Genomic DNA, 24,804 nt, shown 5'->3' on the forward strand with positions numbered 1-24,804 from the left:
TTTTATTTATGTCATTTTATTTTTTGGTATCAGGGATCGAACTCAGGACCTTGGCACTTGCAAGGCAGGCATGGCACCACTGAGCTAAATCCCTGGCCCTAAAAGCATCTTTTTATTATTTATTATTTACTAGTTAGAGGAAGGCTGCATTACTCAGTAGCACTGCCTTTTAAAATGAGCAAGATAGAATTAATATGATCAGAAGTCTAACTTTGAGAATAATAGCCTTTACTATCAAATAATTTTTAAGTTGACCTTAGTGAATTTATTTCTATAGTCTTACACACATTTTTCCCCGTGGGTGTAGGTGAGTTGATGGTTAATACATGCATTCTGACATCAAGCAAATCAAGGCCAGTAATCAGTATGATAATCCAGATATGTATATAAAATTAAATAGTCAATATCAAAAAAATTTTCAGAATTTCAGTGTCTTCAGTCACTGTTTTTTATTTTTTTTATCAATAATATGTGTTTATGCTACCTAATAAGTACATTCATCTTGGGGAATTGGAAGCAATCACTCTTTAGCCCACTAGTTTGTTGCTTCTGTTTCCTAGCATACCACAACTGTTCTTTCCAGCATCAGTAGTGACTTATGTGACAATTAATAAAACACTTCAAATTCTCGTCGAGTTAGTTATGGAAACTATTTGATACTGATGTCCAATCCTTATTACTTGACCCATTCATTTTTTCTAATATTCACAACAGCATATACTCTTGTTTCTTCTGACAATCCTTTAAAATCTCTTTCAAATGATTTTTTCTTTTGCTTGTTTGTTCGTTTTATGAGATTTGAGGGGGTACATTTCCTCTTTTTCATTGATTTGCTAATTATCAGGGTCCTAAGCTCCTACCATAATGATCCTGAAGCTTTCATTCTGTACATCCTCTGTAAAACAACTCATCTAGTACTCTAGCTATAATTACCATTTTTGTGCTCATAACTGTCAAATCTGTATCTCTCAGCCAGGATTGGGTTCTGAGATACAGACCTATCTATCCAGCCACCCAGGAGAACTTTGGGCTATCGTTGGGTGTCTGTCTGGTACCATAAACTCAACATTTCCAAACTTGAATTTGTCATCTTCTCTCTCAGACCATTTTGTCCTCAGTATTCTTTGCTTAAGTAAATGATATCACCATCCTTCCATATAGCCTCAAATTTAAGTATCATCCATAACTACTCCTCTCCTGGTTCAATAAATGAATGAGTTCTATTGATTCCACCCCTTAAATATCTCTTGGGTTTGTTCACTTTTCTCTGATCCTATTATCATCATCCATCATCTCTTTTCTAAACTATGACCATAGAAGCGTATATAGTCTTCCTTAATTTTAACCCACTTATCAACTATTTTAACTAATTTTAACCCACTTACCAACTATTCTTCATAGCAAAGCCAGAGAAATCATCTAAAAACAGTCTACATGTTTTTTGCCTTTCAGTTGAAATACAAACTTTTTCACATGACATAATCTTTCTTAAACAGCTTTATTAATTCCAAAAGCATCTAGTGATTGCTAATTATGTACCAGATGTTGTTCTTGGCTTTCTTTCTTGCTCTTCTGTTACACTGTATATTCCATATTTCAGCTATTCTAATTTTCTTTCAATTCTTTATATGTAAGTTCTTAAGGCAGTCTGCTCAGTCACCTTGGAAACTTGTACCCTGTTCATTCAGCATAAAACATTTTTGGAAAATTGCGGGAATTAAAATGTTTTCCCCCTAAATTGGATGAGGTTCCCTAACTAGGTTACCAGAAATAGCTGAACTTCCCTTTTAAAATGTACCTTATAGTTCAGTGACTTTAAAGTCTGCTTTTCCTGATTCATGGTAGAAGGGATTGTTTTTTCATCCTAGTGCCTGTGATGATACCTTGCACATAAAAAGGTATTATTCAAATTTTACAGAAAAGAATAACATAATTTAACAAAGTAGTTTATAGTTGAATTCAAAGGTTAAGAAAACAATCATTGGGCCAGGGATTTAGCTCAGTGGTTCCACTGCCTGCCTTGCAAGTGCATGGACCCAAGTTAGATCCCTGGTACCAAAAAAAAAAAAAAAAAAAAGGCTGTGAAGAAAACAATCATTTACTATGAGGTATACTTAAGTTAAAAGACAAACTAGTTTTCTATGGGCTGCTTTTCTTAAGAACTTAGGAACTTTCCATGTGGGGGAGTTGATTTATATGCTGCACGGAAAATTACTGTGTATTTAAAGCTTATCTTAGAGCCATAATAAAGCAGCTTATGTTCTAAATCTTCATGTTGTAAATAGGTCCAGAAGGGATTTAAAAAGACTTAATCCTTTATTTAATACAGCACAAGTCACTGAAGTCAAACTTTCTGGAAGGATTCCTTTTCTCTTAGGCAACAGGTAGCTTAATATATCTGCTAGAATTAAAGACTAGGAATTCTTTGCTCAGAAATGTGGGACAAGTAGTGTGTTAATGAAAAAAAATAATAAATTGTATCTAATGTCAAAAATATTAAAAAGTAATTTTGTCTATTTTAAAACTAAAAAATATTTATAAAGGGTTGACTGTACAGAATATTTAGATTGTCTGAAGAGATACTAATTAATATTAAATTCAGTGAGCTTAAAGTTACTTTTATCATACTGAACACTAATATGTGGACAAAGCAGACAGCTGGACTAGTTGTATACCTTTCCATTGACTTATTCAGGTGATTGGACAGCCTCTAAATTTATATTTTGAAATAATATTAAAATTCAGTTGTTGAGATTTTAACATATTTTTGTTATATAAGTTTTTAACATATGACCTTAGGATAAATATTTAGAATACAACGACACTTCTAAAAACAGATCAAAGGATGACTAAATCACACACAAATTTATTACTTTACCATTCTCTTTTCTCTAAATTTATGCACATTTAAATAAGGTCTGATATATATATGAGAATAAAATAATATCTATCATTTACAAACATATTTAAGTATCTGCTGTTTCCTTTGCACTATTATATCCAAGTAAAAAGATAAAAACGAATGACACTATACCCAAAAGGCTCACACTTCACTGCAGTGAAAGGCATATAGAAATACTATAGCAAAGATAATTATTATGAAACAAAATTGAGAATATGACAATTTTATTTATTTTCCAAATATACTATTGTTTTAAAGTCATTACTTCTGTGTAAACATGGAAGAATTTTCCTTTAAGAATTACCTTTTAAGATATACATAATGATAATGCTCACCATAGGGAATTTATACTTGTACATGATATATCTTGCTTTTTTTTAATCTAAAATGTACCAATAAACGTTTTGCTTAAAAAGAAAGAACTAGCATCATGCTGCACCTATATAGTTGAATAAATAAACATGGATACACAGGAAAAATAAGAACCAATTACCAAGGACAATTCAGCAACATATATTAAATTTCTGTTCATAGCAATTATTCATTAGAAATAATGGTAGATAACTTTAATAAATGAACTGTTAGAATAAATTTTTTCAACAACAACGTATTCATGGCTTACATAATGCCACACTCTGTACAAGGTCTTGGATTTAGGCAGTAATAGCAAACAAAATGAGTTTGGTCTCTGTGTCAATGAAATATTTAGTCTAGTGACTGAGCCGAAAATAGTTCTAAGTCCTGAGATAGACAAGAGTAATGAGTCATAGAGAAAAAGAATCCTGGGGAATCTACTAGAGCTTGAACAATAAGGAAAGAGCTTTCCATGATAGGAACACTTAAGGAGAAATTTGGAGACTATGAAATAATACCGTAAGAACTCAGGAAGAGATGCAAGAAGGGCCTCAAGGCACAACAGTGATTAGTGCATTTACAGAACTGACACAGGAAGATAATGAATAGAGGGGAAATTAGTAAAACATAGTTGGAAAGATAGTACTGACCTGTTTATTACTGGCTTTCTGCCCATATGTTCTGAGTTGGAGCTTTTCTAATCTGGTTAAAATTAGAATCTGTTGAAAGGTCTTAAGTAAGGGAATGAAAATGAAATTTTTCTTCTAAAAAGATTATTCTAGCTCCTGTTTATAGAATGTTTGGAAGGTAAGTAGTATTGCTGTACTTGCTGTACCACAGGTAAGTGATGGTGATGGCCTGATCTGGGGCAGACGTGATGAAGAGGGTGAGAAGTGAAAAGTGAATGAGAGAATAAATACATAACTACAAATTACAGTTTGGAAATAGGGTTCTCCATTTATCAGGTTATTAATATGTATTGGTTAATTCTTCTTCACTAGCTCTATGATGCCCCATAGACTGAATCAAATTTGTACAAGCATTAGAAGGGAATTGTTACAAAAGAGTATTCATTCTCCTAATTTCTGTGATAATATTGAAAGTATTATTTCACTAATCTTTATTGGTAAATGCAGTCATATCTGAAGGTGACTAATATTTCCTAGGAGAATTATTAAACTATGATTATAATAATTTACCTACTTTTAAATTGAGGCTAATAAAAAATAAAGTGCAATGTATTAATTCCAGATATAATTAAAACTCTGGAATTCCCTGATCCTTTATCTATTTATGAAAGTTAATTATTAAGAAAAAGCTAGACAATGCTATATCTTGGTCAGAAAAGCTAAAAACCAACTGCACCAGAAATTTAAAACATTAAAAAATACCTACATATATTCTTCTACTATTTATTCATATGATTTTCATATTAAATGATCAAGGGATATTTTGTTGTTTAATCAAAAGAGAACTATTAGTACTTTGATTCAGGTTTTGAGTTTGGTAATATTTTTAGCATGAAAAAAAATCAATAAATATTTTCAAAAATAATTCTAAGTGACCAAACTCTAGGGAATCTGAAAAATAGCTCTATTTTTCTTCCTATAGAATTTTTCAGCATGAATTTCTTAATGGAAAAATAAATCTATTTATTGTTATGTATGTGTATGAGTGTGGATATATATAAACACACATATATGTATGTGTCTGTATATATATATATATATACTTACATCTTAATCATTTTTTTAAACATTCTTTTTTTTTTTTTTTTGGTACCGGGGATCGAACTTGGATCCTTGCTCTTGCGCAGCAGGCGGCGAAACCACTGGGCTAAATCCCCAGCCCCCTTTTTAAACAGTCTTAAAGTAGCCAGTTACAGCCTTATTGTCATGGATCAATAAATTGTCCAACTGGACAGGCTTGATTTTAAACAATTATCTCTAGAGAAACCAATTGAAAATTTATTTTATAGTATTTTTTGACATCCTATAAGTTCTACAGAGAAATCTTTGCTTGGTTAATGTGCATTGATGGCAATTAAATATATTAATAGGAATGTCCTGAAAGCAAATATGACCTTATAAATTCTCAAAGTATCTCACTAAAATTTAATTTCAGCTTAACGAAAGTAGATAAAATTTCAATTTTAATAGCTATGAATGAATCCTGTAAGCTATTTCTATAAGTGATACTTTTAAAATGATTAAATATCAGATGCTATTCTCCTCAAAATATCTTCTGTAACTATAATAGGATCAGCATGCTAGATATTAGAATCAGTCTAGCTCTGAGTTTGACTCCAGTATTTTTCAATTATATGACCGTGTACAAATTATATTTAGTGGTTAAATTCATTTCAACTATTTAAAAATAAAATAAAGGAATTTGAGAACATACGATTGTTAATAGTGTTGCTATTCTAAGTCACTCACAGAGATTGGAGGGGTGTTGAAAGCACTGCATTGTATTAAATATGCTCTCTATTTGATTCACAAATTCAGCCTGCCTAGAGTCTCTTTTGAAGACCTTCTCCTCATTGCCTCTTTGACCTTGGTCAAGTTACTTAACGTATTGCCCTTGCATTTCTTCATCTGTGAGATGATATGCTTATATTTTGGCTCTAACATGGTACAATTCAATGGAATGGAAAGTTAATATACTTGGCTTTGGCAACTTTATTCAAAACATAAAGACAGAGTTAATTCTCATCCTATTATGAATTTCCATTAACTTTGTGGAACTAATCATTTGGAACAAATCATTTTGGAATTGTTGTTTGATCCAGGTATTTAGTACAAATCACTAGCATAGCATTTCATTTTTGGATAAAATTCAGAACTCATTAAACTACCAGTGCTACAGACGCATGAGATTCCCATTGAATCTTAATGTAGATAACTCAGTTAATTAAAGCAAATATGGTTGTACATTATTAAATTTATGAGACCAAAATTGCACTGAAATGATATGTACAAAACCTTGTTGAACTTTATTAGAATATTTTCTCTCAGAAAGCCTCGAGGATTTACCCTTTCAGACTGAGACTCTGAATGAATATGATACTCTCTATCTGTTGATAGATCTCCGCATCAGAAGACAGCATTCCTCTGAAAGTGTTTCTAGTATCAACAGTGCCACCAGCCATTCCAGTATTGGCAGTGGTAATGATGCTGACTCCAAGAAGAAGAAAAAGAAAAATTGGGTAAGCCCTCATCATCCATCTAATTCACTTAGTTTAGGGTTACATAATGACTCAGTCTTCTTTCTTGGTGGCTTTAGACATCTATGGAAGTTTTCAGAGTCCCTTTCAAGTACCTGGCATTCCCAATGCTGCACTTATCCCCGAGCTGGGGAGCAGGGTGCTGAAAAGTGTACATTTTAGAATGGAAAAGTTAAGCAGGTGTTTACTGTCAGAGGGGTAAGGAAGAAGATGTGTTATGATGATAATGATGGTAGTCATAGTGGTGATGGTGGTTGTGGTGATGCTGATGACGGTGGTAAAGAAAAAGGAGACCTGGAGTTGATAAAGAGAGAGAGGAGAACTTGAAAGAACCCTCATCCTTGGGATCCACAGGGCCAACAGTGTGAATAAAGCATTACTGGCTAAGAAACATAAGAAATCAACTGGATTAGTGTCTGCTTGATTTTTTTTTTTTTTTTTTTTTTTTGGCCAAGAGAATATGGTAAAACTATGGAAACTTTAACAAAATTGTGCCTTAAGTTTGCTAGAGATACTTTTCATCATAATTTATGATAATATTAAGCAGTTGTTTAAAAATTGAGGGGAAGACACTATCACTGCAGACAGTTTAAAAACAATGAAGGATTTCTTTTAGTACCATGAAAAAAGAGAGATTTCTAAATAAAATACAACTCTTGATGAAACTCAAAACAAAACGATAAGAGGATTTTACCGGAGTGCTTTTGGTAAATAATGAAAAACAATTATCTTTTTTGTTTTAAAAAATGTTTGTACAGATACTATTTTAAAATACTGATCAGCCTTCATTCCCTTGATTTGTAATTCCACACTCTTTCATGTTTCTGCAAGGTGAACTCTAGAGGAAGTGAGGTGAATATAAACCGTGGACAATTTGGCATGCATCTATACAAAAAAACTCTACCTTGGCATGAATGCTATTCATTTTGGCAGTAGGCTTTTATACCTTTTAAAAACAGATTACCTTGTATGTCTTTTCTTTGTGTCTTTTCATTTTAATCTCAAATTTTAAAGAGAAGTAAAACCACTTTGTGAATAGAGCTGCAGGGGATACCAATTCTGGTTTTGAATAGTCTGGGAATTGAAAATTTGAATAGAAAATCACAATTAATGAAGTGTTAGGTGAATTTGATTTCATTTTGCTTTTTAAGTTTGTACTGTCAGCAGGATATGACTTGATTGTAGCACTAAAGTGGCCATTTAAAACAAATTGCCTTGAAGAGAGAAGCATTGGGAATGGAGATCCCTTCAAGGTACTTAGTTTTAAATGAGTGCTCTGACAGCCATGCCCTTGACCTTGCACTATTTCAAAGCCTTCTATGTTTGCGCTGCGCTGCATTAATACAAGGATAAAAGGAAAACACAAAATGCAATGTCTTTTTGTAAAAGATACTGTGCTGCAACTGTTAATACTATGCTTATATATACTGACCCCAGGCAGTGGCTAGGATGGCACCTGCAAACTAACGCCTCAAACAAAACCCACCAAGTGCAAGTAGACAAAAAGGTAATTTTTGTCCTCCTTTCAGCTAAGAAGCTCTTTCAAACAAGCTTTTGGAAAGAAAAAGTCCACCAAGCCTCCTTCCTCACATTCTGACATTGAAGAGCTTACTGATTCATCCCTTCCTGCATCCCCCAAGCTGCCCCATAATGCTGGTGACTGTGGTTCAGCATCTATGAAGCCCTCTCATTCTGCCTCAGCGTAAGTCACTCCCTTTGCAAAATACTGACATGTGTTTTATAAACAACTTCAGGCCAAGCCCATGTTTGTGTTCTAAATGCAATCAGCTGTACTTTTATCACTGCAGCACCATATCTGTACCAATCGCTTTCAAATCTTACTGAGAATCATGGGCAGTGTTTGCTTCATTTTTATTTTTCTTACTAGAGTCAAATGTTTCTTGATCTCATTCTGCACTTTTCTAAATCATGATTTTTCTTTTCACTTTCATTTATCCGTGTATCTAACTGTGCATACATGCAGGTCACCTCTTGTTTGGCCACCAAAGAAACGGCAAAATGGCCCTGTGATCTACAAGCATAGATCCCGGTAAAATGGTGTGATGCATGAAAACTACAAAGATCCAGTTTCTAACCTAGCACTGTTAGCTTTTGCTTTTTGTAAAATCACTTGCATGAATTTCTTCCACAAATTACTCCTCTTTGTATTTTTCAACTAAAATTTAGTTTCTTAAAACCAACCTGTAATTCATTTTTCTTTCATTCTATTAGATAATCTAACATGACTTTCAATCATAACCCAATATTTGGTAGTACAAGAAAGAACACAGTATTTAGGATGTAGAAATGTGCTTTGATGAGATGATTCTCTTTCTTTCACACACTATTTAAATCAGATTTTCCTGTGTAACCCTGACAATGACTATCATAGATCTGTCATATGGAATGGTCACCATTCTTTGGCTACATGATTTCATCGCCCACATGGACAGATACAAGTTATTTATATTCTGTGATCAACAACCTAGTTCTCAAATTTTAAATGGAAAAAGCACTATTCATATGAAACCAATTCTTTTGATAGAAATTTACAAAGCTGTCCACTAAACAAGAAAACAAAGCAATGAAGTTATACTACGTATGACCTTCCAACAGTCCCACCCTGCCTGGTAGTGTGGGCTGGAGTCTGTGTCTTAGCTTCGTCAACTCTGATCTCCTAAATCAGCTGAGCCTAACAAGAAGATGATGTAACACTTACCCATTTTTTAAATGTCTAAAACTAATCTTGCTAATTATTTTCTACAATATTTTATATGGTAACTAACTGGAAGACAGCATTGAGGCAAATAACATTATTGTTTGCAGAATTTTACAAAAGAAGAAATCAACAATTTGAACATGTAATAACTTGGTTTTTCAAAAAAGAATATTTCACACGTTACAAACGGATTTCTAAGTTCCTTGAAAAATATGGAAGGAAATGCAGTAACATTATGATTCATCTGCCCTGTAAATATCAGAAACCTAGGAATTTAGAATATCATTTTATACTATATTTCATAAAAATAGACTGTTTTTAAACCTCAGAGTATAGAAGGAAAGATCAAAAGAAAAGGGCAGCTACTTTCAGTTTTGAACCTATGAATGTGTTACTGTTGCTAAAAGTTTCTATTTTTCTCTAGGTTTTGGCAGTAGCAAATAATTTCTGTACCTGCTGGATAATACTGTAGTTCAGCCTTTAAATGAGGCATTGCTTTTTTGAATCTGCTGGCTTCCCCAGATCACCAATTTTGTGTTTATTTCTTTTTTCAGGATCTGTGAATGCACAGAGGCTGAGGCGGAGATAATTCTGCAGCTGAAAAGTGAGCTCAGAGAAAAGGAATTAAAATTAACAGATATTCGGCTGGAGGCACTCAGCTCCGCTCATCATCTGGATCAGATCCGGGAAGCCATGAACCGGATGCAGGTCAGTCTGAAGCACCTTCAGGAGACAAGATGGAGAGATAAAAACACTGCTTTTTCCTCTTAGTTACTAAACAATAAATTCCACTTTTAAACCTGTATGGAAATGCACTCTGTTTATTCGATCTTCTCACCTTAGAACTTAATACTAAATGAGAAATTTTCTTAAATCCACAGTTGGAAGTGGAAGGACAAAGTGGCCAGTTGTACTCAGATCAAGTACTGTTCAAGATACTTGGACTACTGATTGGGTTCAGACTGTGAGCTAGTTTTACAGAAACAATTCTTCCTCTTCGGTTTTCAATGAATTATCCTTATGTTGGCTGTTTTTAAAAATGCTCTCATTAAATCTGACTTTCAAATATCTTCACCTATTTTCTCTTGAAAAATGAAAATAATGAGGAAACTACAGAAATTCAATACAACTTTTCTGAATATGGAAGTAAAAGTGATTTAGAATGCCACCTGTAAAAGTAAAGCTTTTGTGTTTTTTGGAAGCATCTAAAGGCTAAATTCAGAACCAGACTGTACTCAGACTGTTTTCATTTTATTATTGTGAACCAGTAATCACTTGGTTCTTCGGATGACAGAAATAAGAAAAGCTTACTGCTAGTGCTCACTTTGGCAGCACATATACTAAAAGAAAAGCTCACTGCTGAGCAGATTCAGCTACTACTGTATATATTCATGAAAAGCCTTTTGTTGTTTTATGAGCTGGGTGTTCTCTTTTGGAAAAAAAACTTTTTCATTTGTTAGCTAGGATGCTGAAGTAATTTTAAATCACCTTATTGATATTATTTTTGTTTTGTTCAGTTTCTCTATTCTCCATGAATTCACAGAATTACAAGTGCCATTGTTTGCCAATGAGATTTTAGTATCACTTTAAATTGAAAGTGTTAGGAACTATACAGTTATATTATTCTTAATTCAAATGAGACCATGTCCTGAAAACTTCTCAAAAATACGATAGTTTTAAAAAATTGGATTGCATGTAGCTCAGTGTAGAGTGTTAGCCTCACACAAGTGAGGCCTTGGGTTCTATTCCCAGAACCACAAAAAATATTCCTACTAACAGTAATTCTGTCTGTATTTGTGAATCCAGGAACATAAATGTGAGAGTTAGAAGTGGTTAGCTTTCCTCCTTTCGACGTCAATTCCTTCCATAATTTGTTTATTTAGCATATTATCACATGCTTTATTTAACAGAAAATTAATTAACTCTACCTGAAACCTTGGTGACATTTTCTGAAACTAGCCTCAATTGTTTGATCATGTTTTCCACCTTCATAACAGAACGAAATTGAAATACTGAAGGCTGAAAATGACAGGTTGAAGGCTGAAACTGGCAACACTGCTAAGCCTACTCGGCCTCCGTCGGAGTCCGCCAGCAGCACGTCCTCCTCCTCCTCCCGGCAGTCGCTGGGACTTTCTCTCAACAACCTGAACATCACGGAGTCTGTCACCTCAGGTGATTCACTGTGCTGGCCTGCCCAGCTCAGCATTCCCACGCTCAGCAGGGGTAGGAGAGAGCCAGAATGGGGAGAACCAAATGTTCTAATGTGTATAATGTTAATGTATTAACATTAGCCCTCAGAAAGTCCCATTTTTTTCTTATAAATTAATCTTAATTTTAATTTTGAAAGGATATTCTGTGAATCTTAGAGATACAGATTTCTAATGATTTTTAAAAATCACTTCTGCTTGGGAACTACTTCCTCCATGATTATGAATAGAATGAAGAAAATAATAAATGTTCTCGATGGTGTTCATTAGTTCTCATGAATATAATAACAACTCCATGCCATTTAATAGAGTTACAAAGCCTATTTCTAAATTCGACTGGATGTAACCCTGCATGATGTTATGGAGGGAGAACATAATACTTCTACCTCACCCAGGCTGCAGCTCTATTAAATTTTCAACAGGCAAAAAGATGCTGGATTCTGTTGTATTCAGCAGTACTAATGATGGAACATGGGTACGGTTTTTATTCAATTGCAAACAGAGTCATATGACATAATTTTATCTTAATATCTGATGAAATATTCAATTATAAAATAGAAGTGCTCCTATAGCATTGAATCATGGACGTAAGAGTTTAGGAAATGTTTACATGAGGATCTGTAGTAATTGCGAAGCATAGCCACCAGATGACGCTCAGACACCAATAATATACATGTTCTTGGGTAGATTTAGATTCCATTGTAGAACTGAGACACCTGCTTGGTTGTTTTAAATCATGTGAAGTTAATTATAGGAGGGAAAAGTAGAAGAAAGAGGAAGAAACAGATAAGGGAAAGACACATCTTGCTGACACCAAATATATTTTTAATAAATTACTTCTTTTCAAGTAAGTCATAATTTTTTAAACTGCTATTATGGTATCCTTCATAACATAAAATAAATTTGTACTTACCTTGATCTTATTGCAGAAAGACAAACTGGAACCTCTTGTAATTCAGGAAAACAATATTCATAAACATTTTGGCCCATATCTTATTTTTCCTAAATAAGATACAGAGAGGACCTTTTCCTTAAATTTTCTGGAATTTTGTTTCTTGTTCTTCCTTCCTTCCTTCCTTCCTTCCTTCCTTTATTTTTCTTCTGGGAGTTGTTTCCTCGGGTGGCCATCCTGTCAATGTATTGTGAGCAGGGAAGATCCAGAGTAGTTCATGGTGTAATAATCCTCCTAGTGTCAGTAAGAGAATTTAGAATAAGCACACAGCTGAAAGAAATGACAGCAAAACATCCTAAAGAGAGAAGGTAAAGTCCTTTGAAACCTTTATCTCTTATGCTTTTAATTGTAGGTATTGTTTAAGCCCCATTTTGCAGATGAGGAATCCAGCCAGTTAAGCAGTTAACATTTCAGCCTTGATCTGGATGATTCTACTATTAGATTTTTAAACCATTACATTAATTTTGCTTCAAGCCACATAATACAAAAGCCGAGGATAGTCATTCACTCATTTGATAGTTAATATTTACCCCACTTGTCTTAGTTACTTTTCTCTTTGCTGTGACAAAATATCCAAGACCCCAAGTCAAAGGAGGAAAAGTTTATTTCAGCTCACAGTTTGTAGAGGTTTCAGTCTGTAGTCAGTTGCTCCAAGGCAGGATGGCATGGCAGAGGAACATGGCAGAGGAGAAACAGTTCATGGCAAGGCAGGCAGAAGGTAGCCAGCCTGCCTTTTCCTTTTCTCCCATCCAGATTAGCAGCCTGGTTGTTGCCACCCCAAATGATACTAATTCCAATGAGTGGACTAATTTAATACCACACACCGTTAGTTCACATTCACACACTCTAATCCAGCCACCTTCAAACTCCCCACCTATGACTGCATGAGGCTTTGGGGGCACATCTAGTTACAAGCCATAACACCATTACTGCCAGGAGAAATTTCGTATTTTAAGTTTAGTTTTCAATAGTTAGTATGACAAGGAAAGAATGACATGTTCCAAGAACACTTGAGCAGATATGGGGAACAGCATTCAGCATGAACACCTTGCCATGTACTACTTACTGGCTACTTCAACATCATTTTATACCACCCCTGCCTTCCTTGACTTCTTACATCAAGACTGTTGAACTTGCCCTCATTGATTGAACCTCTTTCCTTGGCTTTTCAATTGCCTAGTATTTTTCAGCCTTTTGGTATTACTCAAACATCACCTCTTCAAGGAAGCCTTCCAGAGTTACACATCTATTTAGAACTCTCTCCCTTTGATTACTATTTCATTGCCTTTCATTTTAAGCAGAGGACTTAAAACATTCTGATATTATTATGGTAATGATATTTCTGATATTATTATTGATATTACCTTTTTGAAAGTATACATTCTAAAAGAGCAGAGAATTCATTTTTCTTCTCACTTTGGTATTTATTCCCAGTGCCTACCATACTTTTTGATATCTTTTCTCTCTCTCTTTTTGGGGGGGGGGGTACCAGGAATCGAACTCGGGTCCTTGTGCTTGTGAGGCAGGCACCAGAACCACTGAGCTAAATCCCCAGCCCGGTATCTTTTCTCTTAATTAGTATTTGTTAAATATTTATGAGCATTTATATCTTTTATTCTTAATAAGTGCTTGATGAATGTTTATGGATATTTATGAGCAATTGAACAAAACATTGAAGAGGCAATTTGACCATGAACTAAAAGAAGCTTAGGTATGAAGAACCAACAGTAAACTACTCTAAATTTCTAAAATTAGGAACAAAAGAATTAAAATAATACCTAAGGAAGAAGGTGTTTTAAATTGAGATACTTTATGGGGTAGCTTATTGTTATTCATTACATGTACACAATGTATATTAATCAAATCAGGGTGCTAAGAATTTCTGTTTCTTCAGTTGTAATCTGTGTGTGTGTGTGTGTGTGTGTGTGTGTGTGTATTTTGTTTTTGGTTTTGCTAGGGTCTGAACCCAGAGCTTTGCACCTACTAAGCTAGCCTCTACCACTGAGGTACAACTGCAGCCCTATTTAAATTTTATTTTGAGGTTGAGTTTCTTCACAAGTTTCCCAGCTGAATTCAAATTTACAATCTTCCTCATTCAGTCTCCCAAGTAGCTGGGTTTACAGTATAAGGATTATAGTTACTCTACTGTGCTAAAGAAGAATCAGAAGTAATTCCTCTAGAGTTTGATTTTTTAGTGGAATAGGTAAAAATAAGTAAAGACTTTGTGGATGTTACTCTGCAAAAATAGTTAAACTGTAGTACAGGACATTGCTTTTGATAATTTAAAAATTTCTAGTGAAAATCTTAATATTCCTCAAGCTATAAAGTTATTTTATAACTATATAGTCTTACAGCATAGTTGTATTACTCAGGTTTCTTGCTGATGAGGCACAATACCTGAAACCCACAACTTAAAGGAAGAGAAGTTTAATTTGACTCATGTTTTCAGGAGGTTCAGTCTGTGGTGGGCTGGCTCTAAGACAAAAACTTCATGGCACTGGGATGTGGCAGAGCAAAGCTTCTCAGTGCACAGTGGGCTGGGAAGCAAACCTGGGGAACCATGCCAGAGATGAATAGGACAAGGGCCATTTATAGCTCCCAAGATCATATCTCCATGACCTACCCTATACCTAGGAGCAGGCTTTACTAACCTACTAGGGCTTTTCTTAATCCAGTGAAGTTGACATATCTGCAAAATTACATATGTGCAATTATTAATATAATAGAAACCATTCCATTTTCAGGAGCCCTCTTATTAAATAGTTGTTTGTATGATGTTACAATCATAGCCTTTGTCTCTCTAAAATGAACATCATAGCAATTGAATCAGCTTGTCAACAGGTGCATGTACTCTTTAGCACATAACTAAGTTTTCTTCATCCACAAAACACTGTCTTCGTATTAAGCATGACTCAATAATAGCATCACTGTTGATGGCAAATATATATGGGCATTAATTTGTTATAATATATTTTAGACATCAATCTGTTATATATTTTGAAAATTAATCCTCAGACATATTTAAAAGCTAGCATTTTATTTTTATAATTTTTTAAAGTTTTATTTTGTACATGTTTGTGGTACATAATAAGTACATTCACTGTAGGGGATTGATACATATACATAACACATTTCAATTCTGTTTTTCCCCCTTCCCTCTTTCCCCCTTTTGTTTTTGCAGCATCAGATTCATTTATTTATAAGACCTCATAAAATTGATTATCATATGTACAGATTGCAAACCAGATTAATAGGCCAAAGAACATATAAAACATGTAAGATACTTTTAGATATATTGTCTATGCTGGATTATAATACCTTTTTTCTCTCTCTTTTTTTTCTTGTATATATATATATTTTTTTTTTCATATAAGAGAAACCATGTGATATTTAAGCTTGTGTGTCTGAATTAAGTTTAGCTAACTTTATCACACTTTTCTTGCTTTCAGACTGTTACTCTCCAAATACTATTTTGGTTTTGCACTTATTAGCCTAAAGGGTACAGGAGAATAATAATTAATATACTTCTATAGGGAGGTATAATTCAATAACTGTATCTAATAATGACAGATATAAGGGAAGAAGTACAACAGCTGCATAGGTACCAAATTCTTGAAAATGATTTCAGTTGACAGTCAATCTCAGCTTCTTTGCATTCTTAAATTACATGGGTATTGAGCTTGGATAGTTTAGTTTCGATAGAACAATTGGGCTGCTGTTCAGTTACAGTTATCATGGTGACTGAATATTGCCCAGGTATTACTCAGACCTGTTTACAATAAGGAAAAAAACATTTCTTATTTCCTCATCTAAAGGCAGTGGCCCAACTTCGGCTGGAAGCAGAAATATGTCCTGAGATAGAGGCGTTAGTCCAATCACATCATTCATCTTTTTTGAAAGCTGAGGTGTTTCAAACCAGTTAGGCTAGAATGGGAAGCAGATTTCCCTGAACAATTTAAACAAAAAACCTGTAAGAAAATAGAAATGATAAACAAATCTGAGCTAATGGTACCCTGTGTTTAATAGATATTTTGCTCGATGATGCTGGTGATACAACTGGACATAAAGATGGCCGCAGTGTGAAGATTATTGTCTCCATAAGCAAGGGCTATGGTCAGGCAAAGGTATTTCTTTAATCTTATATTCTTTATATAGAAAAATGAGAATGCCTATGAGTTCAAAGTATTTTGTATTTAAATATTCATTCTGCTAGATATCTTATCAGACATTTGCCTTGCTTTTAGCATGATATAAGTAAATTACAAAAGCCTAAAACACAGGGACAATAAAAAATTGCACCACCATATAGCTAAAAATGTGTCTCCTGTATATCACATGGTCATTCTCTGAAAACAATATGAGTTGGCACCCCCCTCGTTTATAAAACTTAGAAAAAGAAATAATTGCACTCTGTTACATAAATACCTTGTTTACTACACTCTTTCAGAGACACCTGTATCTTACAGGTAGTGTTTATGATGTAACTTATCACTAGAGCTATCAATATGACCTTTGTACAATGAGAAGACTATACGGTAAATGTAAATGATACTGTAGACATCAGAAAGACACATATTCTACTGACATCCCCAAAGCAAATCTCTCTGAATGCTCCCTGTCCACATCATTTTTAAGCAAGGTCCTAGCTCATCAGGCTCATCTAACTTGGTAGATTCAAATACTGCCTTCAAATTGGCAATGCCATTTGATTCTACTTCTTCTTTAGAGCTAAAAGGATTTTTTAGGTTGAAATTTTAGCTGAGTAGCCAAGAATACAAATTTGTACTTATGTAATTTTTCTCTGTTAAACAACAATAACAAATCCTTTAGAAATTTAAAATAATTGAAGTACTAATGTTTGAAACTTGACAGAGCACTTGTGAATTTTCACAAAGAGCAAATGTTCCAAGGAATCCAAAGCCATAAACTTTCTGCTTGAGTGGCAGATTTGTGCCTACTTCTCCCAAGTGGGTCTTCACGTGTAATTGTCTTGGTGGAACCTAAACTAACTCTAATTAAAAAGCAGCTGTTCTAAAGTATTGTATACACACCCATTTTGACTTCACTATAAATGTGTTGAAAATAAGTTTTCATTTTCAGAATCATTATAAAAGACAGTGTGTTTGAACACTTTTTTCTCTAGTAAACCTTCTAAGAAAGCAGCCATCTTCGCTTTCTAGTGCTGTCATAACAAAATATTTTAGGAGAGGTAGTTTAGGCAACATAATTGTTTTTTACAGTTTCAGAGACTAACAAAGTCCAAGATCAAGGTTCTGGGCAATTTGCTTTCAAGGCAAGGCTCTCTCCTGAGTTTGTACATGGTCAGCTTCTTGATACATTCTCAAAAGACCTTACCTCAGTGTCTTAGAGGGAGACGAAAAGAGGGCACCCTAATGCCATTATTCTTTTCACAAAAGCCTCACACCCTTAACTCACACTCTAGCTAATCTAACTAATCTAACTCTAATGAACTCCTAAAGGCTTTATCTTCAAATATCAGCCCATTGAAAGTTAGGACTTTAGCATATGAGTGGGTGAGGGGGGTGGGAAGGACTACAAACATTTAGCCCACAATAGGAGAAAGAGAAAAAAAACCCACAGTCTTTCAGCTATGAATTTCTCAACTATTTCTGGAAAAAGTGTTGGCTTCTAAGTTAGGTTATATCTCATTAATGATGGTAATTATTTAAATTTATAGGGTTAATGAAGAAATTGAGAATGTGAGCCAGCTAAGTGGTTTACCAGAGGTCACATTTCTTCATTAGATGATAGAAATTGTGTGTTGTAGAATTTATGTTGTATAATACTTGGTCAGTGCCTACTACCCTTTAATGGCCATTTAATTGGTGACTAGAAATAGGATTGTAATGTAATAAATAATTGTATCTACAGGTATAGTAGTCATTATTTCATGTAACTATTTCCAATCTACATAAAAGAAACCAGTTAAACTATACATTCTAAGCTGTTTACATTTCTAGTACTTCTAGAAATTCCTCAAAATTCCATCCTATTAAACTATAAAGTTGAGACCATTATATTATAAAAATATAATAGTTTACTTTGTTAAATGAGTCCTGTAATTTTCTCTGGCAAGTTCTTCTCAATGGTATGTTTTCTGATAAATTCAAAATTAGTTCTGCTTGTAAATTTGAAAATATCATACTACCATTAATTATATTTCTTAAAGCTGGATTGGATTAAAATTTAAAAATGAAAAACCTGAATATTGGGCTTATTAAAGATAAGATCATAAAATTGTAGGTGAAGTTCTAGGATTTAGATAATCTAGTGCTATATTGTTTTTCTTGCCCTTTTCCTCCTACCAAGTTCCTTTGTTAGGAATGGACCCACAGCATTAAAATGCAAAGCTATTCTTTCTGTTTTCTTTCCTCTTTCTCTGCTACTGAATATGTCATAAATCAGTTTTTCTTAACAAACCACTTCATCTAATCTCTTGCTTGCTAATGTTGCTATTGCTGTTACTTTATTTATTTGGTTCTTTTATTTACTGAGCTATCCTTTATTATATAACCCACTGTATCTGTTAAAATAGAACACACAACCACGGGCTTAATGAATTCTAGTTCAAATGAATTCTTCAGTAATCACCAATTACATTATTAAGTTTTAGTAGAAAATATGCCAATAAAATAAGATACATAATTGGGTTTTAGCTTACTTTATTTTGTTCTGATTAAGGGTCAGAAGTCTCAGGAATATTTGATTGGATCCATTGGGGTTAGTGGAAAAACCAAATGGGATGTCTTAGACGGTGTAATTAGACGACTCTTTAAGGTAAGTCATACAAGATATCCTGATACTACTTTTCATGTGTTTCTTTTTAGATGATATCCTTAACTCTAACAGTGTAAATATTTCTGATTGTCTTATTTATTTAAACTAGAGAAAGCTTTCTCTTCTTCTTTTTTTTTTTTTTTTTTGGTACCGGGGAACGAACTTGGGTCCTTTTGCTTGCAAGGCAAGCGGCAGAACCACTGAGCTAAATCCCCGGCCTGAAAGCTTTCTCTTGTTGTACTGCTTGAAATTATCAATTCTTGTATTACTCATCTCTAAAATTTGTTACATCTATCTTTATCTCCTCATGAGTTTTATGTTTATTATAGATGGTTGGACCTTTATTTCATCTTAATTTTTGTGTGTGTGCACTGTTTCAGGAATATGTATTTCGAATTGATACAACTTCTAGCCTTGGTCTGAGCTCTGACTGCATTGCTAATTATTGCATAGGAGACTTAATTAGATTCCATAACTTAGAAGTGCCTGAGCTGCTGCCTTGTGGGTATCTTGTTGGAGATAATAACACCATCACTGTGAACTTAAAAGGTAAAAATGAAAGTGAAAAGAAAGCACAATTGTAACTGTTTACCAAAATCTTCCCCCTTTTTTTCAGTTTCCCTTTAAATTTTCATGTTCATAAATTATGTAGCCCCTTTGATAATTTTGGTATGGAATGGCCATGTTGATTTTTTAAAGAATTAAAATCTTACTAATAATGCTAAAATACAAGGAAATTAATTTTTTTGAACTCTGAGATGTGAAACAAAACACAATTCTGAGTATTCACTAAGACTGGCAAAAAAGATGTGATTTAGGAAATTTTAAATTTCTAGATTTTTCTCCATTCTCACCTTTGACTAGAAGAGCACTCAAAATCTTTTTTATTCCAAGTAATACATTTATCACTATATCTTTTATTTAAAAACATGTATACTCAGTAAATAACCACTAGGGATAGAAAATGGAAGTTAAAAATCAGGAATAAGAAGTACTTCTTTCTTTGCTTTGGTTGATGTGATTGATTATAGGCTATTGTAACACCTGACATATTCATGTCTCCGTAATTCCCTGTTTGTATGTGTTTGAGAATCACAGTGAATTTATATAAACTGTATTAATACAGGAATTCATCAATATTTGATTTTATGATGAAGATAATTGCATTAGTGAAAGGAGATATACTGTTGGTTCCTTCCTAATTCCTTGCTAAATGTCAGAATTTGTATTCTTCAAAAGCTTAAGTGGTTGTACAGCTGGGATGTATAATGAGAAATAGATGGTAATAAAGAGAAAGGAAAAGGTTAAACAAAAAGATAACACACAGTGACACATGGACATATTACATAAACTTCATATTTATTCTTAACAAAACTAACCACTTCCAAAGGAAGGGAATATTTTGTATTAGAATTTATAATGCTTTCATTTCTCTCTGCAAACATAAGTGGAAAACATGAAGTAGTCAGCAGAGGCAAGCCTGAACAAAAGGAAGCAGTTTTCTTTCATTTGGATCTTCACGCTGCCTTCATCCTGATATATTTTTTCTATCTAAAAATGTCCACATTTGTGGGATAGAAATACCTAAAAATTATTCTTTATGGACTGCATTCCTTTGACTAATGAAGTTCTGTTGCTGGTTGACACCATATTTTTTGTTCTAGCTTATGGAAAACAAGAAGGCCTACTACTTTCTTTGTTTTCTTCCTTCAGGAGTAGAAGAAAACAGTTTGGATAGTTTTGTTTTTGATACACTGATTCCTAAACCAATTACCCAAAGGTACTTTAACTTGTTGATGGAGCATCACAGAATTATACTCTCAGGACCAAGTGGTACTGGAAAGACCTATTTAGCAAATAAACTTGCTGAATATGTTATAACCAAATCTGGGAGGAAAAAAACAGAGGATGCTATTGCCACTTTTAATGTGGACCACAAGTCAAGTAAGGTAAGTCACAGAGTCCTAAGAGAACAGCTGTTATTTATCTACAAGTGTCTTAAGTAATCAAGTTTTAAGGGTGTATGACATTTCATATTGTACAAGGAAAAATATCTGTCTCTTCACTAAACCTATAATCTGGTAAGGGAACAAATTTTCTTTATAAATTTGGAGAAAGATACTGTTTGTTTTCAATAATAATAATAATAATAATAATAATAATAATAATAATTAGTTACCAGGTACTCTAAAGGCATTGGGATAGTACAGACTAAAACAACAGAGCCCTTGTTGTCTGGTTTTTCTTAGATAACCATTTAGGAGGTACTGGAGTAGATTGATGTGTGTACAGTGCTATGGGAGAAACAGAAAAACATGACACATCCAGTAATCAGTGTTTTATAAAAAGGCAATACTAGGTCTGAGTATCAGTAGATAAGTCAAAATTCACTGGAACTTTGCAGCAATGGAGATCTGGTGTTAATTAAAATATTCTAGGATCTCAGCAATTTGCTTATGTCTCATCTGTATAAGAACTGTGTTTAGGAACCATAGGAAACGGAACGTGTTTATTTCACCACCTACCCAGGTCTAGTGTGCCATCTTTATGAGCCTGAACACTCATACTGCCCAGCAATTTTATACATACTGAGTAAAATAAAGAATTTTTTAAAAGGAAATTGATATGGGAAACAGGTTCCTAAAAGTAAACTAGTTTTACTAGTTGTGTTTATGAAAGTCTGAGTCAATGCCAGCTAAGATTCTCTTGAGAACTTCAACTGTTATAAGTAACATCCTGAGGGAATTCCAATAATAATGAGTCCTAGGACCTTTTTTGAAGATAACCTGGCTAGATGATCTAAAGTGACCCATTATCACAGAAATGTCAGGTTTGCACATTTCCAGGAATGAATGTGCTCCCTCCCAAACCTATTGGATTCTTGAAGTAAACCTGACGTACAGCATAGTGAACAAAAACTTCTTAATGCAGTAATTCTTTCTGTCCTTAACACTGACTACTTGTGTGATTTAGGGTCTATTACTGAATCTGCTTGTGCTTTCATTCTCATCTGAATAATATGAGAAAATAGGACTATGTTAAAGACTAAGTGTGTTTGTGTGTGTGTGAGAGAGTGTGTGTGTGTGTGTATATGAGAGAGAGAACCACAAATAACAAGCCCAGTACAATTTACTTGCATTCATTGATTAAACACTAACACAGTAAACACACATGCCACACACCCCTATGGTCAAAATTGCCTGCCATATTTTCTTCAAAAGAACAATGATAGAGCATAATGGAATGTCTCAAAAGTCAAATAAGTACAATCCATACATTCTGAATGTTTACTTGGAACTCAGCACTATTTTATTAAATTGTGATTGAACCACTCATTGTCACTTCAACAGAAGAGACAGAAAACATAAGGTAAAATACATGACTCTTCTTTAAGCCAAGTTGAAGGAACACGTTTGTTTGTTTGCTTTAGGCTACACATTTAATACCTCCTGTGATAAGGTCTCCTTATATCTTTACAGAAGAGACTTTTAAAATAATTATTCTTCTTTTCAGAAAAAAAAACAATGAAAAAATTGAGGTCTCTTAGGTATCCTTGTGATCTCTTTTGTTTTTTCCCCAATTTTGATATATGAGAACTCTATACAACTTCTTTGATTTAAAATAAAAACTAGTTAGAAAATAAGAGTGAAATAGTTTTGTTAAAGGAGACCAAGGCATTTTGATAAAGTTGGAGATCACTTAAAATCAGTGTTTACATTAAATACATGTTGGCCAAGGATTTAGCTCAGTGGCACCATGCCTGCCTCACAAGTACAAGGTCCTGAGTTCAATCCCTGGTATCAAAAAGCAAAAAAGTTAAATACATGGCAGTTGACTTCAAGCTTCATTAGGAAGTTATTTGACACACTGAAATTAAAAAGGTAGTTTTCATCAGTTACAAAATATATCTCCCATTAAGATCTATTATATATATATATATATACATATACATATATTTTTTTATTTCAGTGTAAAAAAAGCTTTAGTGCTTGAAGGTATTCTTAATAATGTTACATGCATATCCTTTTCTAGTTTTTATTAAATATTTCTAACATTCTTAGCATCTTCTGCTTTTTTGATAAATAACATTATTCGTGCCATTATTAAGGAGGTTCACTTGTTGATACAAAATAATGAGCACAAAAGCATTGTCAGCAGCGTTTGAATGGAACTAATGATGCTATGAAGCAGTAATAGGAAGAAACCCATGGGCAAATCACATGGCATTCATCACCAAGAAAACACAAAACACAATTAAAAATGGTTATTGCTTCTTTATGGTTGCTAGATATGAATGAGCTGTCAGTAATGCTGGATAAATAGCCACTGCCAGAGAATTTGACTAATTCTTTCCAAATGGACAGAAAATCCACATTTTGTTTGTTTTTGGAGGTGGAGTGAGTACAAGTGGAGGTGATGTAAAAGAAGAGGGGATGACAAGTTGAGATTTTATTAGGGATAGCTGCTAACAGTGTAGATTTATTAAAGTAAAATGCAAATTAAACATAAAATAGTAAATTCTCTCCCTGGAAAAATAAAGCTGTGTAATTGTTGTTGTATTCAATACTATGCCATAGATAGCACTGGAAAGACACAACCAAAAAGCACTTACTGATTTTTTTTTAAAAAATCAAAGTATAAACCATCAAATGAAATAAATTTTTTAATGTTTTTGGTACCTCTACATTTTACATTCTGTTCTTCTTCCTCCACTTCAAGCCCTCCCTCAAGCTGCCAGCTGGAATATTTTGATTGAGAGCAGCGCACATAAACAATTAGACTTTGTGACATTTGATATTGCAGGCCCAGAAAGCTAGAGATAGTTTTAGTAAAGACTATGTAGCCCGCTGAAGCTACTTGGAATCTTAAGAGGGAGAAGATCAGAAAACTGGACTTGGCAGATTCATTTTTAGTGTTGCTGGTGTCAAAAATCATAAAAAGCAGTGATCAACCATCTTTATGTAACTGTGATGTTCTGTCTATAATTTCAAGGTATAGCAATGTCCATTGTCAGGTTCATCTGATAGATATCCCAGCTTTCTTCTGACTAGAAAAAGACATGGAACTTCTAATACTATTGCATCAGTGCATCAATATAAGATGTACAGGAGTCTGTAAAAAACTCTTAAGTCATATGAAAAAATTCCCTTGTGCATATCTCTTTCTACATCTGACTGTTCTATAGCTTTCATTACATTCCAAGAGATGTATTGCCACTCAGAAAAGAAAGGTGAACTACATAACAGTCTAATGACTCTGTTTGTCCAAAATTATCCAGTGACTTCCTAATTACCAAATTCATTGCATATCTGCTCACTCACTCTCTCCTCATCTTTACCTCTCTTCTCTTTAAATGTTGGTACAGTTCACCTTCACTTTCTAGAAAATCTTTGAAGTTTCATGATTATCATCCTCTCCTATTCCCTTTCTACTCACCTCATAAATTCCCTCTCAGTCTCTTTCGGTGACCATTCTTTCTTCACCTACCAGTAAATGAAACTTTACTCTAATGTTCCCCTGGCTTCAACTTGCATTGATTTCTGTGGTCAACACGAACACTATCAGCTGTGCCACTCTTCCAGATTTGTAAGTTTTCCATTGCCTTATAAATATGTTTTTGTTCACCTGCTACAATGTGAATTTAGA

General features: G+C 33.8%; 1 protein-coding gene across 10 annotated transcripts in view; it reads left to right on the forward strand.

Moving 5' to 3' along the window:
* Nav3 (neuron navigator 3) overlaps positions 1-24,804 on the forward strand; it is an 813,909-nt gene that overhangs the window by 771,487 nt on the left and 17,618 nt on the right. For 8 of the 10 annotated variants that reach the window (XM_013072315.3, XM_013072311.3, XM_087192477.1 and 5 more), the window contains 9 exons: positions 6,343-6,464; positions 7,314-7,334; positions 8,012-8,184; positions 9,756-9,909; positions 11,199-11,373; positions 16,387-16,484; positions 19,063-19,158; positions 19,539-19,707; positions 20,872-21,107. In XM_013072315.3, the coding sequence (XP_012927769.1) occupies positions 6,343-6,464; positions 7,314-7,334; positions 8,012-8,184; positions 9,756-9,909; positions 11,199-11,373; positions 16,387-16,484; positions 19,063-19,158; positions 19,539-19,707; positions 20,872-21,107 (1,244 nt within the window). The remainder of the gene's footprint in view (positions 1-6,342; positions 6,465-7,313; positions 7,335-8,011; positions 8,185-9,755; positions 9,910-11,198; positions 11,374-16,386; positions 16,485-19,062; positions 19,159-19,538; positions 19,708-20,871; positions 21,108-24,804) is intronic. The other 2 variants (XM_087192474.1, XM_087192480.1) reach the window with 1 other exon arrangement.

Source organism: Heterocephalus glaber, unplaced genomic scaffold (assembly GCF_053883595.1).
Source record: "Heterocephalus glaber isolate CG9 unplaced genomic scaffold, H.glaber_assembly_v1.0 deba00001571, whole genome shotgun sequence".
Lineage (NCBI taxonomy): Eukaryota > Metazoa > Chordata > Mammalia > Rodentia > Bathyergidae > Heterocephalus > Heterocephalus glaber.